This window comes from Sciurus vulgaris (genome assembly GCF_902686455.1).
Source record: "Sciurus vulgaris genome assembly, chromosome: 13".
Taxonomy (NCBI): Eukaryota; Metazoa; Chordata; class Mammalia; order Rodentia; family Sciuridae; genus Sciurus; species Sciurus vulgaris.
The window spans coordinates 48,637,201-48,651,757 of NC_136474.1; the positions used below are offsets into that span (position 1 = coordinate 48,637,201).

The 14,557-nt window shown below is 34.8% G+C and overlaps 1 protein-coding gene and 1 long non-coding RNA gene across 5 annotated transcripts in view; one reads left to right on the forward strand and one right to left on the reverse strand.

The window, feature by feature from the left end:
• LOC306642540 overlaps window positions 1-1,488 on the reverse strand; it is a 39,952-nt gene extending 38,464 nt beyond the window's left edge. For 2 of the 4 annotated variants that reach the window (XR_013758571.1, XR_013758572.1), the window contains exons 1-2: window positions 1,158-1,488; window positions 509-684 (exon numbers count right to left, since the gene is read on the reverse strand). This is a non-coding gene — a long non-coding RNA (uncharacterized lncRNA). The remainder of the gene's footprint in view (window positions 1-508; window positions 685-1,157) is intronic. The other 2 variants (XR_013758573.1, XR_013758574.1) reach the window with 2 other exon arrangements.
• The window catches only part of MIB1 (MIB E3 ubiquitin protein ligase 1), a 132,334-nt gene that overhangs the window by 96,172 nt on the left and 21,605 nt on the right, over window positions 1-14,557 (forward strand). The window contains exon 13 of the mRNA XM_079108293.1: window positions 11,078-11,210. Within this exon, the coding sequence (XP_078964419.1) occupies window positions 11,078-11,210 (133 nt within the window). The remainder of the gene's footprint in view (window positions 1-11,077; window positions 11,211-14,557) is intronic.

Sequence of the window (14,557 nt, forward strand, 5' to 3'; positions counted from 1 at the left end):
GCCCAGAACTACAGCAGTCAGCATTGCAGCATTAGAATTATACCATGTACTTTCTGATTTATTTTTGTGGCCAATTAATAGTAAACATTAAAAAATATTTTGTAAACTGCTAAGTTTCTTGGTTGACTAAATTTAAAAAAAAAGAAAAAATAAATAAATTTTAAAACAGACACTAGTTTTTAAAAGATAGTGTACTTGGAAACAAGGATGCAGATTTACTTTATTTAAAACCATCGTTTAATCTGACAGAATAATAAAGGCCAAGTCTTTAATAATTGAAGCAACACCAATAGCCATTCTTTTAATATTGCACGTTTGAGATTAAGAGTTATCTGCTATGATATTTATACAACATTTCTTTTCACACTACCTAAGCTCTCAATTTGAACTATGAAATTAGCTGTGTATAGGTAGAGTTTAATAATAAAGGCATATATCCAGTCAATAAGAGGTAAGCATGCAAAAAGTCATAAACATCCTTAAAAGTACAGGCCCTGTACTGTTTTACCTGTAAGCTTAGTGTCATGCAGCATTTGCAGTAGGAAGAGAGGTAATGACCTAGAGAGTCACATCAGCAGCAGCCATCTCATCTTGATTGTTCCTTCACTCTATTTGCTGATTCAGCACTTCTTTTTATGAGCCGGATGAAGTAAGGGGATTGTATCAGTGAACACAGAACGTCACCTTTTAAGATAAATTTGAAAAACAAATGAATAAACAGCATGTAACTTAACTTTTCTCTCCCCCTTTCCCTTAAAAGACAAAAGCTACAATAAAATAGAATCTACATTGGCCATTTGCTTTGGTATGTTATATACTAGTTATTGTACAGATATGTAGAGAAAGTTAAGTAACCAAGGAAGGTTGCTACAACAGCCAAGAAAATGTACCTAATTTATTTGTTAGATGAAATGCTTCAGAATGGGGGAAAACTTGCAAAGGAAGTTAATTTTATAATATAAAAATACAAAAAACAAAAACCGAAGCACACCTCTCTCCCCCCAAGTAACTGTAAACATTCATCCTGTTTTCCTTTGCCCACCAGAATACATTGGATTCTTCTGACGCCTCAGGAAGTACTCTGCATCTTTCTTGCTTTGAGATTATTTTTGGTTTTGAGTTTCCAGGATTAAATGGTAGATCTGTAGTGAAGCTACCTTGTCATATCCAGAGGTCAAGTCTGCAAGCGAGGTCAGGACTTCCACATGGTCACTACAGAGTCTAACTTATATTCTTCCCTCAGTGACCACAGGCTAAACTGTTACAGCTTTATAGGCAGCTAAGCATTTGAAACATGCACTCCCAGGCAAACAGGCTCCCTTGTGCCTCTCTCTTCCCTGACCATATTTAGTCAACCATAGCAAAAAATAGTCTCTCAGCTGTCGATTGTCGATCCAAAAGCTGAGGAAGCCTCTATCTTGCTTTCTGCCTATTGATTGTTCATCCTGCAGTCCAAATACTGCTTTGCCATTTGTCCTGCCCTTTTTTTTTTTTTTTTTTTTTAAAGTACTGCCAAATAAAGCGGTCTCTCATGTTTCCACTTACATTTCCCAGATTTTTACTGAGCTTGCGCTGAGGCTAGGAAAGCCTCATGCGGCTGTCACTATACTTAGAAGCACTGCAGAGAAAAGAGAGGAAAAAAATTACCCTGGCTAGTAGCAAGACAGTCTTTAGACAGAAAATCCCTCTGTTGCCAAAATACATTTTATAACCTAATTTTTTGTTGGTAAAAACGTTATGGATGGTAACATTTTTACACAGCTGAAGGCATGAGGGATTTTATAGGGTTTTGTTCTCGGCTAGTTATTGCTGTACATGCTTTTAAAATTTATTGAATAATATTTGAATGGAAAATATGTAGAAATGGTAAGTAGAATCTGTATATTGATGGTGGAGAGAGATCAGTAAGTAGTATAGAAATGAAATCTTGGAAATGCTACTTAAAACTTTAAATGCAGTGTCAACTGATTTTAGTTATCTTGGTAGTTTTTAGTGAAAAATGGCCCAGGTAGCTTTTGAGTAATAGTGTATTTTTACATTGAAATTAAATCTACACGTACTAGTGCTAAAATGCAGCACTATAATAAATTCATAATTTATTATGAATTAAATTGTTTTATATTCAAATGTGAAGTTTTTTTTTTCCCCTTCCTTTTACCTTGTCATGGTTATCTAATTTTCTGAAATAACTCTTAGGTTTGATCATTGCACGCTTTACCACAATAGTTTTTAACCTGTTTATAACTTTGCTATATATTGCATATCTCAAAAAAATCCCCAACAGACTTCTGTTTTAAATTGTAATAGCATCGTCACAATAAATCTTAAGTTTTTTAATCAAAAGCAAAACAATATTAAATCCTAAAATCCATTAAACCTATGGACATACACTTTAAAATCTCAGAAGCCTAAAAATGCCCAAGAAAAATCAGCCACATCTTATTAATTATATATTTTTTACATATTAAGAATAAAAAATTGTCATTTTTCAAAACTTATTCTCCTAAAAGGAGAATTTATCCTTGACAATCTTTTTGTCTGCACTTAATACCTTAGCAGTTTAATTAGTTTGGATGGCTATTTTAAAAGTGTCACAAGGAATGCTTCTGTAAATATCTGGCAATTTTAAAGAATCAGCTTTCCTAAATGTTGAAATAATCTTACACATATTATGAGATGACATGCCTCAGTGTGTATAATGGATTAAGTTTTAGGCTCCTAGAGTACCCCATTTTTGCTATTTCGTAGCAGCCAAAGTATTTTTTTAAGTGAACACATATAATGTATTATGTGCCAGGCACTTTTATGTCCTTTTAAAAAAAAAATTTATAGTTGCAAATGGACAGCATGCCTTTATTTTATTTCATTTTTATGTGGTGCTAAGGATTGAACCCAGCACCTCATACATGCTGGGCAAGCTCTCTGCCACTGAGCTACCGCCCCAGGCACTCTTACCTCTTATAAATATTAATTCATTTAATTTTCATAACAACCCTATGAGGTGTGTTTTGTGATTCTTCTAACATTTTACAGATGAAGAAATGGAGACATAGAAGTTAAATAATCTGCTCAAGCCTTTAAGCCATTTTGACTAGAGCTAGAATTTGAGCTCAGGTAGTTTGACTTCAGTCTGGGAGCTCTTCACTGGATGCCATGCAGCTGTTCATTTGTAGTAATGAACTGAATTAGAGAATTTCTTTTCTTGAGACTCAATAGTCACCAAAAGTATAATATGTTACTTATATTCTTGCCATAGCATATTCAGAAAGATGAGTGTTCATTTGCTTTTTTGTTTATTCCATCCAACAAAATTTTGAGCTTCACATACTGGGTATGCAGAGTATACCTTTTTGAATGAAATACATTCAAGTTTCATAGAAATCTGCTTTTAGTACATCTAAAAGAACTACTTGTGATTGTTCAACTTTCTTAGTAAACTCTTTTATGAAAACTCTGGACTAACCTGCTTTATCTATTATTTGAGAAATTATTTGTTTACTTATTTTTAAGCATTTGTTGAACACTTAATAAGTGCCACAATGCTATTCTAATGTGTTTTTACATTAAGTAATAATAATATGTAAGGCTTTCACAGTTTAGCTGCTTTGTTTATTTATTTATTTATTTATTTTTAATGTTGCCTGTCTTTGAAGACTTTAGAGACAGCATGGCAGGCCCTAAAAATTGACCTAGTGCCATTTGAGTACTACATAGCAATGTAGACAGCTGCTTGTCCCCTCTACTTCTTAGAACTCATTTGTTCATCATTCAGCAAACGTTTAAGTGCTACCATGTGCCAGGGATTATACTAGGCACCACTGTTAGTTGTTCCGGAACTTAATGCTTCTTTGGCACTACACACAGATGCCTGCTTAACTGGTTGTAAGATCTTATCTTTAAAATATCCATGTCCTTAACCTTTTGGAAAACATCCAATTGAGAAATAAAGAAGAGTGAGCATTAGGAAAACTATTACCAAATCTCATATACTCCTCTCCACAGGTGAGAGTTTATTGGCTTAATAAGATCATTCATTTATTGACCTAGTAATACCTTTATCCTAGTAATTTTATGGACCTTAGTGCTTGCAGCATAATAGTCTGTCCTCTTAAGTCACTGAAGTTCTGTGAATAACCTACAGCTGGCCTTCTTGATTATATATTGTGTGTTCCTAAGATTTCCTGCCCTGTGGTAAGAAAAGGAGGCAGGTTGCTTTGAACTACTGTCATTATATGAAGGTTAGGCTGGGCCTGAAGATGAGCTATTTTCTTTCTTTCTTTTCTTTTCTTTCTTTTTTTTTTTTTTTTTTTTTTTGGCAGTGTGCCAGGGATTGAACCCAGGGCCTTGTGCTTGCAAGACAAGCACTCTACCAACTGAGCTATCTCCCCAGCCCGAGCTATTTTCTTTAGGTCCTGTATTATTTGTTTTTGTTTACTTTTTTCAAGGAGTCATCAATTTCTAAGTAAGATGAGGGGATTAAAGGTCTCTTAATGGAGACAAAAATTAATCTACCCCAAATCTCAAGTGTAGAAAAACTTTAAATAATTTATGTTGACACTCTACTTTCAAGGAGGTGGAGCATAACTTCCCATTCCATAAGTGGATTGGGTGAAATGACTTCCTGTCAGAAGCCTGGTATGGGAATAGGGATTAAAGAATAACTTTATAGTTGAGAGACCTGACAAATAGTGCTTCAGCCAGGTGATCAAGGCCAACATCAAGAGTGATAAGTCATGTGGGGGTAGTATGTACTTTGGTAAGTGATAAAGGGGCACTCTTTGTGGTCTTCCTCCCAAGAACCCAGAATCCCAGCATAATCATGAAAAAAGCCATCAAATTTCATCTGAGGAACATTCTAAGGAAAACGCCCAGTTATTACTCCCCACACTTCTCAGAATCATCAAAAATGAGGAACGTCTGAAAAACTGTTAGAGCCAAAGGGAGCCTAAGGAAACATGACAAATGTGGTATGTCATATTGTAGTGCAAACAAGAAAAAATTAAATCCAGTGAATTTTCTATAAATCTAAAATTGTTCTGAAAAAGTTTATTTTAAAGCACAGAGGGCTAGAGGTATAGTTTAGTGGCCGAGTACTTGCCTAGCATTAGTGAGGTCCTGGGTTTGATTTGTAGCACCACAAAAGTGAATAAATAAAAAAGATTGAATGAGCAAATAACGAAAACCCATTTACTCTTATTTGTTCTAATTATCTATACAAGACAGTAGAATGCAGTTTGATACATCATACATAAATGGAGTATAACTTCTCATTCTTCTGGTTGTACATGATATAGAATCACACCAATCATGTAATCATATATGCATATAGGGTAATAATGTCTAATTCATCCTGCTCTCCTTCCTACTCCCATACTGTCTCCACTAACTCCATTCCCCTCTAATCCATAGAACCTCTAGTCTTCCCTAGGACCGACCATCCCTGCCTTGCCTTTATTGTGAATTAGCATCCACATATCAGAGAAAACATTCAACCTTTGGTTCTTTGGGATTGGCTTATTTTGCTTAGCATGGTATTCTCTGGCTCCATCCATTTACTGGCAAATGCCATATTTTCATTTTTCTTTAAGACTGAGTAATATTCCATTGTGTATGCATACTACATTTTCTTTATCCTTTTGTCTGAAAGGCCACCTATGTTGGTTCCATAGTTTAGCTGTTGTCAGTTGAGCTACTATAAACATCAGTGTGATTATGTAACTGTAGTATGCTGATTTTAAGTCCTTTGGGTATAAACCAAGGAGTGGGATAGCTGGGACAAATGGTGGTTCCATTCCAAGTTTTCTGAGGAATCTCCATACTGCTTTTGATAGTGGTTGCACCAGTTTGCAGTCCTACCAGCAATATATGAGTGTACCTTTTTCCCCACATCCTTGCCAACATTTATTGTTGCTTGTATTTTTGATAATTGCCATTCTTACTGACTGAGATGATGTCTTAGAGTAGTTTTAATTAGTATTTCTCTAATTGCTAGAGATGTTGAACATTTTTTCATATATTTGTTGATTTATTGTATTTATTCTTCTGTGAAGTGCCTGTTCAGTTCCTTAGCCCATTTATTGATTGGGTTATTTGTTTTTTTGGTGTTAAGATTTTTAGTTCTTTATACATCCTGGAATCCGTCTACTCTTGACTATAGTACCCTTGTATTGGTTTTGCTTGGAGACTGTCTGCAGCATTTCTCTACAACTTACACTAGTAAACCCAGATTGATTTTGCTATAATCATTTTCAAAAACAAACATAGTTTCATTAAAATAATATATATTAAACTGGGTAAGGTAGCACATGCCTGTAACCCCAGCTACTTAGTAGGCTGGGTCAGGAGGATCGCAAGTTCAAGGACAGCCTGGATACATTAACAAGATCCTGTCTGAAAATAAGATAACATAAAAGACCAGGAGTATAACTCAGTGTTAGAGTGCCCCTGGGCTCAATCCCCACCACTATTAATATATTAATGCAAACAAATATGTTTTAGAATAATTTTTTTTATCAGTGTCAGTTGTATTTTAAAAAGATTTACTTTATTTTTTATTTTTATTTTTATTTTTTATTTTTTTTTTGCGAAAATTGGGAAATGGTAACATTTGTAAGGGGATGTTACAGATGATAAGTATCCTGAGGAAGGACAAAATGGCCTATCTAAGAATGTTGGCTGGGTTGCTTGCAGGGGCCTGTAATCCCAGCTACTTGGGAGGCTGAGGCAGGAGGATTGTAAATTTGAGGCTAACTGGGGCAACTGAGTGAGACCTTGTCTCAAAATTAAGGAAAAAAAAAAGGGTTGAGAATGTACCTCAGTAGTAAAGGGGCCTAGGTTCAATCCCTAGTACCAAAAAATAGATAAATAAAAAAATGTCAGGGGCCTTGGGGAAGAACAGTTTTAGTTTAAACTGGAAAATCATCAGAGAAATTATGGAAGTAAGAAGGGAGAAAAGTGTCTAGAATGATTCTCAAGTTTGTGTCTAGGATGACTGATTAAATGATTTTAAAAAAGAGGGGGAGGTAAACAAATATCAAGAATATAGGAGGAACACTGGGAGGAAGCGGGGAAAAGAGGAATTTACGTTATACAGGTTGTAAGTCTATAAACATAGAATTGTTGTAATATTATTATATTGAAAAGTTTCAGACCCTTCAACTGAAACATTGTCACTTACATTAACTTATTTAATTCTTAAAACAATCTTGCAGTATTTTTTTGTATTTGTTTTTTCCAGATTTTTATTGGTGATTTATAGTTGCACATCATCAGATCTGTTATTACATATTTGTACATGCAGATGATATAGCACTATAATTTGACCAATATCACTACCCAGCACTTCCTCCCTCTCTTCCCAAACTTATGGTATTTTATAGGGATTTCTTTATAAGTTTTTGGTATTAGATATGAATCACAAAATTTGTAATTAGAGATGTAAGCTAGAGATGAATGGGTGAGAATATATATATTTATATAAATTCATATATACATGTATAAATACACATGTACACATAGTTAGGACTTCATAGGGCCAAGTTTTGTGCATCGTCATTATAGGTCTGGAATTGAATTTCAGATGACTGACTAACAGCAATTAAGCTTATAAGGGGTTGATGTGTAAGTCATAATGAAATGTTATTGCCAAGTGAATTACTACTCAATACCTGATTAGTAGTCCCCACCCCCCCTTCTGGTGGAACAAATAAATCTATGAGAAGCTAAATTAAAATTGACAATTGGTAAGCAAGATGGTCGTTATGATTTTAATAGATGGTACTATTAAACTGTGATAATTTTACATATGTTGATAAACTTTCTGCTACAAGGTAAAAAAGAATATTAGGGCCTTTCAGGAGACATTCTCTGTGAATAATTCTGGGGATACAATTTTTCTTATTCTTTCTCAAGGCTTTGCACAAACTTTTTTCTTTCTTTTTTAACCAGATATGATTTTCCAGAGGAAGACATGATTTTCTTCTATTATATTGTAATTCCATCTGGTGACTTGATTTTTAGCTGAATTAGACTTTTGGATCTTTCCTACAAGTATCTTTTCTCTAATTGTTATCTACCGGATTTATTTACTTAACTATTGTCTGATTTATTCATCCCATTTGCCAGTATAACACTTTTTTTTTTTTTTTCTTTTGTGGTACTAGGGGGTTGAACCCAGGGGCACTTTACCACTAAGCTACATTCCTAGTTCTTTTTAATTTTTTGAGACAGGGTTTCACTCAGTTACTGAGGCTGGCCTTAAATTTGTGATCCTTCTGCCTCGTCTCCTGAGTTGCTGGGATTGTGGGTATGTGCCACCACAAAGATGGTACAGTCATCCTCTGAATCTGTGGATTGTTTCAAGGACTCCCATGGGTACCAAAATCTGTGGATGTTCAAGTTCCTTAAATAAAATGGCATAGTATTTGCATATAACCTGTGTATATGATTGTATACTTTAATCATCTCTAGATTACTTATAATACCTATTGCAATGTAAGTACTATATAAATAGTTGCTGTACAGTATTTCTTAGGGAGTAATGACCCTAAAATGTTGTATATGTTCAGTATTCAGTATAGATACAATGTATTTTCCCTCATTACTTTTGATCTGGAAGTTGGCTGAACTCTCAGATGTGGAACCTGTGGATATGGTGGGTTGACTATATTTTTTAATCATGCTTACTTTAAACATAATTTTAATCATTTGAGCAGGATTAGTGAACAGTATATTTATTCTGAAATGAAAATTTACCCTCTGAAAATATGAACTTTGAATTTTAATATTAGGATTTTATTTATTTTGTAGAATGTCATCTAGGGGGACTAGGTTAATTTTCATCACTTTCAGTCATAACTAGGCCTTACTGGTTTTTCCTTGTTCTGACAATTCAAGATAAACACTAAGAAATGTAGAAAGGTAGAAGGTTTCTGGGGGCACATCTTCATATCTGGCTGACTGCCTTAGTAATTTTCTGGACCATTGATTCGCCTTTCTGAGGGGTGCAACTTTCCTCTGAAATGCAAGACTGAAAGATCAAGTCTCAGCAGACAACTTATGTATCAGAGGAGGAGTTACTCCTGTTCCCCTTTCCTTCCTTTGAGCCACTGGCAGTGTAATATGAGGATATACTTCCAAAACTAAAATGGAATGTTGGGAAACATGATTTCATAAGCCATCTTCTCAGGAATACCTATTCAGTTATGAGATTAAAAGAAAAAGAAAACTTTAATGGAGTTGGCAGGGACCACACACTTTTATCATTTATAACTGATTATAACATTAGTACATTTGGCTTAAAGGAATAAATATGTAAATTTAAAAGATTTTAATATAGTAGGGCCAGATTTTATCTTAGTGTTTTGATTACCAAAAGTCCCATCTGCCCGCCCGCCCTTCCTCCCTCCCTCCCTCTCTCTCTCTCTCCCTCCCTCCCTCCCTCCTTTCCTCCCTTCCTTCCTTCCTTCCTTCCCTCCTTCCCTCCCTCCCTCCCTCCCTCCCTCCCATAAAAGAGTAGGATTTATTCAAGTAAACAGAAAGGGGACAGAACTGTGGGGTCAGAGGGGACCCAACAGATGTTTTTCCCCCAAAAGTTTTTCATTACACTAAAATATGTGCATGGTTAAGTCATAGTATTGTAAGGCTTATAATGAAAGATAACTGTATTCTGCTTCATCCCTCTTTATGCCTGTCCTCACCAATAACTTGTTGCTCATCCTGCAGTTTCTTAATTTATCAATTGAAAACATTATTTGGTAATTTCTTGTTGTGGAAAAGAAAGAATTAAAACTATTAACACCCTCCATTACACCTTTCCTTTCAACAGTTATATCACAGTTTTTGTTTAAATCAATAGCAAGTGTTTACATTATTTTTTAATGATCACATTGTTTTTAAAGAAACTTTTTTCACATGATTTAGTACTTGTATCTTAGCTTTCTAGAAGAACTGTGAAAATCCTATAAATTGTGTTTCTTGAATGGTCAGATGTGAAGGGTAGTAGATAATGTGTGGAATTAGCATCATGATTATTCAGACATTCAGTAGTATCAAGTGCTATTACTAATTTCCCCATTCAGAATCTGAGTCACAGTGTATATAATATCTAGTTTTTAATTTTATTACCAAGTGAGGAGGATTTGCATGCTTAATAATGACTGAAAACAAGGTAGCATAAGAAATCTTAGTCTTACATGAGGTCTGTGAATGAAATTTAAGGGTTTATAGACTTACTCAAAATCGTAGATAAAAATTTTGAAGTGCATTTCTCTGGAGGAGAGTACATAGCTTTCCAAAACTGTAAACTGTGTTTATAACTTAGTAATAGCCTCAGAAGTGGGTCTTTAAGTGATGATACCCAATATACTTTGGGGTCACAAATTTGCTTAAAAATCTGATAGAAGCTCTTTGAATTGAACCTGTTTGAGTTCAATTTTAGAGGTTCTTGGTTCCATCAAAGCCTATACTCAGACTTTTTGAACTTCCTACTTGTGATTCATAGACTACTGCCATTAAAGGAACACATATTGAACCATTCGAAGCCCTCATCTCATATTTTAGAGGCTTACAGTTTCATGTGTATACATGATTATTCTGCATTTTCTTCCTGTTTGTATGTAACATCCTTCTGCCTTAGCACCCCCACCCTCGTAGGTGACATTATAGACATGCACCATTATGCCTGTCCTGCCTGTTCTTAATTAACTCTTTCATTAATAGGTACTATTGAAATTGATCCTGAGAGATACTACAAAACCATAATTATATTCTTAGTATAGACCATTTCTTTTCTCTGTTTTTCTCCCTTTGGTAATGTTTTCCATTTGTAGAACTTTCATTCTATTTTGATTCTGTTCCCCAAATGGTGATCGTTTATTTACTCTTAAAATAACAAAAAGCTGTACATTGGAGAATTAGAATATTTGGATTTCTGTTTATTTCTAAGGATAAAATTTTCTTTAAAAATAATTATTTGATTTCAAGAGTTTCTTTGAATATTTTTTCTAAAGAAAGTAAAACTATCAAATTATGAAAATATAAAAATGTGAATTTGATTTTCAGTACATTTGACTTTCAGTGCAATGCGTGTTTTACTCTCAAAATTACCGAGACCGTGGATTGTGGATGAGAAGAAAGATGATGGTTATACTGCCTTGCATCTGGCTGCCCTTAATAATCATGTAGAAGTGGCTGAGCTGTTGGTACATCAGGTAGGGAAAACAGTTCAACAATTTTTTTTTTTTTAATTGTAAACAAATGGGATACATGTTGTTTCTCTGTTTGTACATGGCATAAAGGCATACCATTTGTGTAATCATAAATTTACATAGAGTAATGTTGTTTGATTCATTCTGTTATTTTTTCCCTTCCCCCCACCCCTCCCACCCTTCTTTACCCTCTATACAGTACTTCCTTCCTCCGTACTTGCCCCCCTCCCTAACCTTAACTCTAACCCTAACACTAACCCTTCCCTCTCCCCCATTATGTGTCATCCTCCACTTATTAGCGATATCATTCGTCCTTTGGCTTTTTGAGATTGGCTTATCTCACTTAGCATGATATTCTCCAATTTCATCCATTTGCCTGCAAATGCCATAATTTTATCATTCTTTATGGTTGAGTAATATTCCATTGTATATATATACCACAGCTTCTTTATCCACTCATCAATTGAAGGGCATCTAGGTTGGTTCCACAGTCTGGCTATTGTGAATTGAGCAGCTATGAACATTGATGTGGCTGTATCTCTGTAGTATGCTGATTTTAAGTCCTTTGGGTATAGGCCAAGGAGTGGGATAGCTGGGTCAAATGGAGGGTCCATTCCAAGTTTTCTAAGGAATCTCCACACTGCTTTCCAGAGTGGCTGCACTAATTTGCAGCCCCACCAGCAATGTATGAGTGTACCTTTCTCCCCACATCCTCGCCAACACCTGTTGTTGCTCAACAATTTTTAACAATTTTACTGATTAATTACTTCATCAAATTCCAAACCCCATAATGATTAAAATTCAGATATAATGCATGTTCTCTCTTCTTCTGATACCAGTTTTTAAATGTAGGGATGGGGATGTATGTGTGAAGGTAGATCCCTTAGTTCCCATCATTCCTTCTACACAGCCTCTGGATTGGTCTGATGAAATGACCTTCAGCTAATAAGGATTTCCCACAATTGCTGCTCTGTTGGTGAGGTACTAGCCAACCATAGCATCAAGAACCATCCATGTTGATACTTAAGATAATGTGGCCAGTTGCCATCAGACTGCAGACTCAGCCAAGATCAAGGAATTCAATTCACAACTACTTCTGAACCTCTAGAATTTGTGAATAGTAGCACAAACTCATCTTAGTCATTTCATTTATCTCTGAAATAAGATGATTCTACATTTTTATTTATTTTCTATTAAAAATATCTGTTGGGAGTTTGCTCTTCCACACTTAGATAGCTTTTTAAAAATGTTGCCGTAAATTGAATTGGTTTTGCATTTCAGTTTTCAGTTGTCTGTTGTTAATGTTTTAGTCGACTGTTTTGCTGTGGCCAAAAGACCTGATAAGAATAATTAGAGAAGGAAAAGTTTATTTTGGGGCTCATGGTTCTAGAGGCCTCAGTCCATTCCTTAGGACCTGAGATGAGGAATCATCATGACAGAAGTGTGTGGCAGAGGAAAGCAGCTGGAACATGATACCAGGAAGCAGAGATAAAGAGACTCTACTCACCAAGGATAAAATATGTACCCTAAAGACACGCCCCCAATGACCTACCTCTTCCAGCCACACACTATATGCCTTCAGTTACCACTCAGTTAATCCCTCTCGGGTTAAATCACTGATTGAATGAAGGCTCTCATAACCAGTCATTTCACCTCTAAACCTTTTCACTCATGAGTTTTTGGAGGACACCTAATATCTAAACCATAACAGCTAGTATATATAAGTATAATTGCTTTTTATATTTTACTTATGTAGCCTGTGACTTTACTTAAATTTATTTATTCTAGTAGATTATTCTTTATAGATTCCGTAGTATTTTCTATATAGATAATCATATAGATCAAAAGAACAGAGAATGCATAAGTAAAACCACACATATATGGTCAGTTAATTTTTGATAAGATTCCAAAGTAATTTAACAGGGGTAAGAATAGATTCTCAAAAGTGATATTAGAAGAAATAGATATCTGTACAGCAACAGAAACAAAAAAACAACCCCCCACACAAAAAATCGTGGACCTTTACTTCATACTTTATACAAAATTTAAGTGGGTCATACACCTGCTTTAAAAGCTTAAAGTATAAAACTTTATAGGAAAACAGGACAGTATCTTCTAACTTGGAGGTACACAGAATTCTTAGGGAGTCCGGAAGACATAATCCTAAAGGCAAAAAAATGAATGAATTGGACCTCATAAAAAATTTAAAAAATTAAACTCCCTCTCACTAACACTGTTAAGATAATATACAGGAAAGCTATAGTGGGAAAAACTATTTACAAAGCATGTGTCTGACAAAGGACTAATATCCTGGATATATAAAGAACTTTTTACAATTTAAGTATAAAAGGATGAATATCTGTTTAAAAGTGGGCAAAAGATCTAAACATGTACTTTACCAAAGGAGATTTTCAGTTAGCAAATAAACAAATGAAAGTGTGGTGGGTCATTAGGGAAACAGAAATTACAACCACTAGAAAGACTAAAATTAAAAAGACCAGCTATCATACCAAATGTTGATTAGAATGTAGAGCAATTAGAATTCACATATATTGCTGGTGTTTTTTAAAGCAACCACTTTGAAAAACAATTTGGTGGATTTCTTACAAAGTTAATGTATTCACTATATGACATAGCAGTCTCACTACTAGGGATGTACGCAAGAAGTGACATTTCCACACAAATACTTGTACTAAATGTGTATAGCAGCTTTATTCAGAATAGCTCCACCCTGGAAGCAAAATCTAAATGATAGAGAAGCTCAAGAAACTTCAAAAGAAAATCCTTAGTTGTTCACATTTATATGAGAACAGATCTTACCATGATTTAGGTACCTCAGGACCACATTCAAAGAAATAAATACTATAATAAGAACAAACCAGAAACCCAATCTTCCAAAATGTGGTGTAGCATTACTGAAGTGTCAGCTCTACTTGATACTGCAAGCAGGGGCACAGGTGGATATTAAAGTTGTCATCTGAGGGTGTGAATACTTTTAAGACTGAAATAAAACAAGAATATTTTCTGAATATTTTGCTCTTTTTATTTTTGTGGTGTCAGGAATCAAACCTAGGACTTGGCACATGCTAAGCAAGTGCTCTACCACTAACTTAAGTCCCAGACCCCTAGCTTTTTCCTTAATTTTATTTATTTATTTATTATACTAGACATTGTGATTAGGCAGTTTTACATGTTATTTTTCTTAATCTTTACAAGTTGTAGTTACCCACTTAGAGCTGAGGAAATACGTGTGAAATTGTATAATGCTTGCTGAAGCTCACATAATTTATAAATGACCTTGAACCAAGGCCCCCTGACTCCCAAGTTCAGTTGTTTTGCTCCTCAGATCC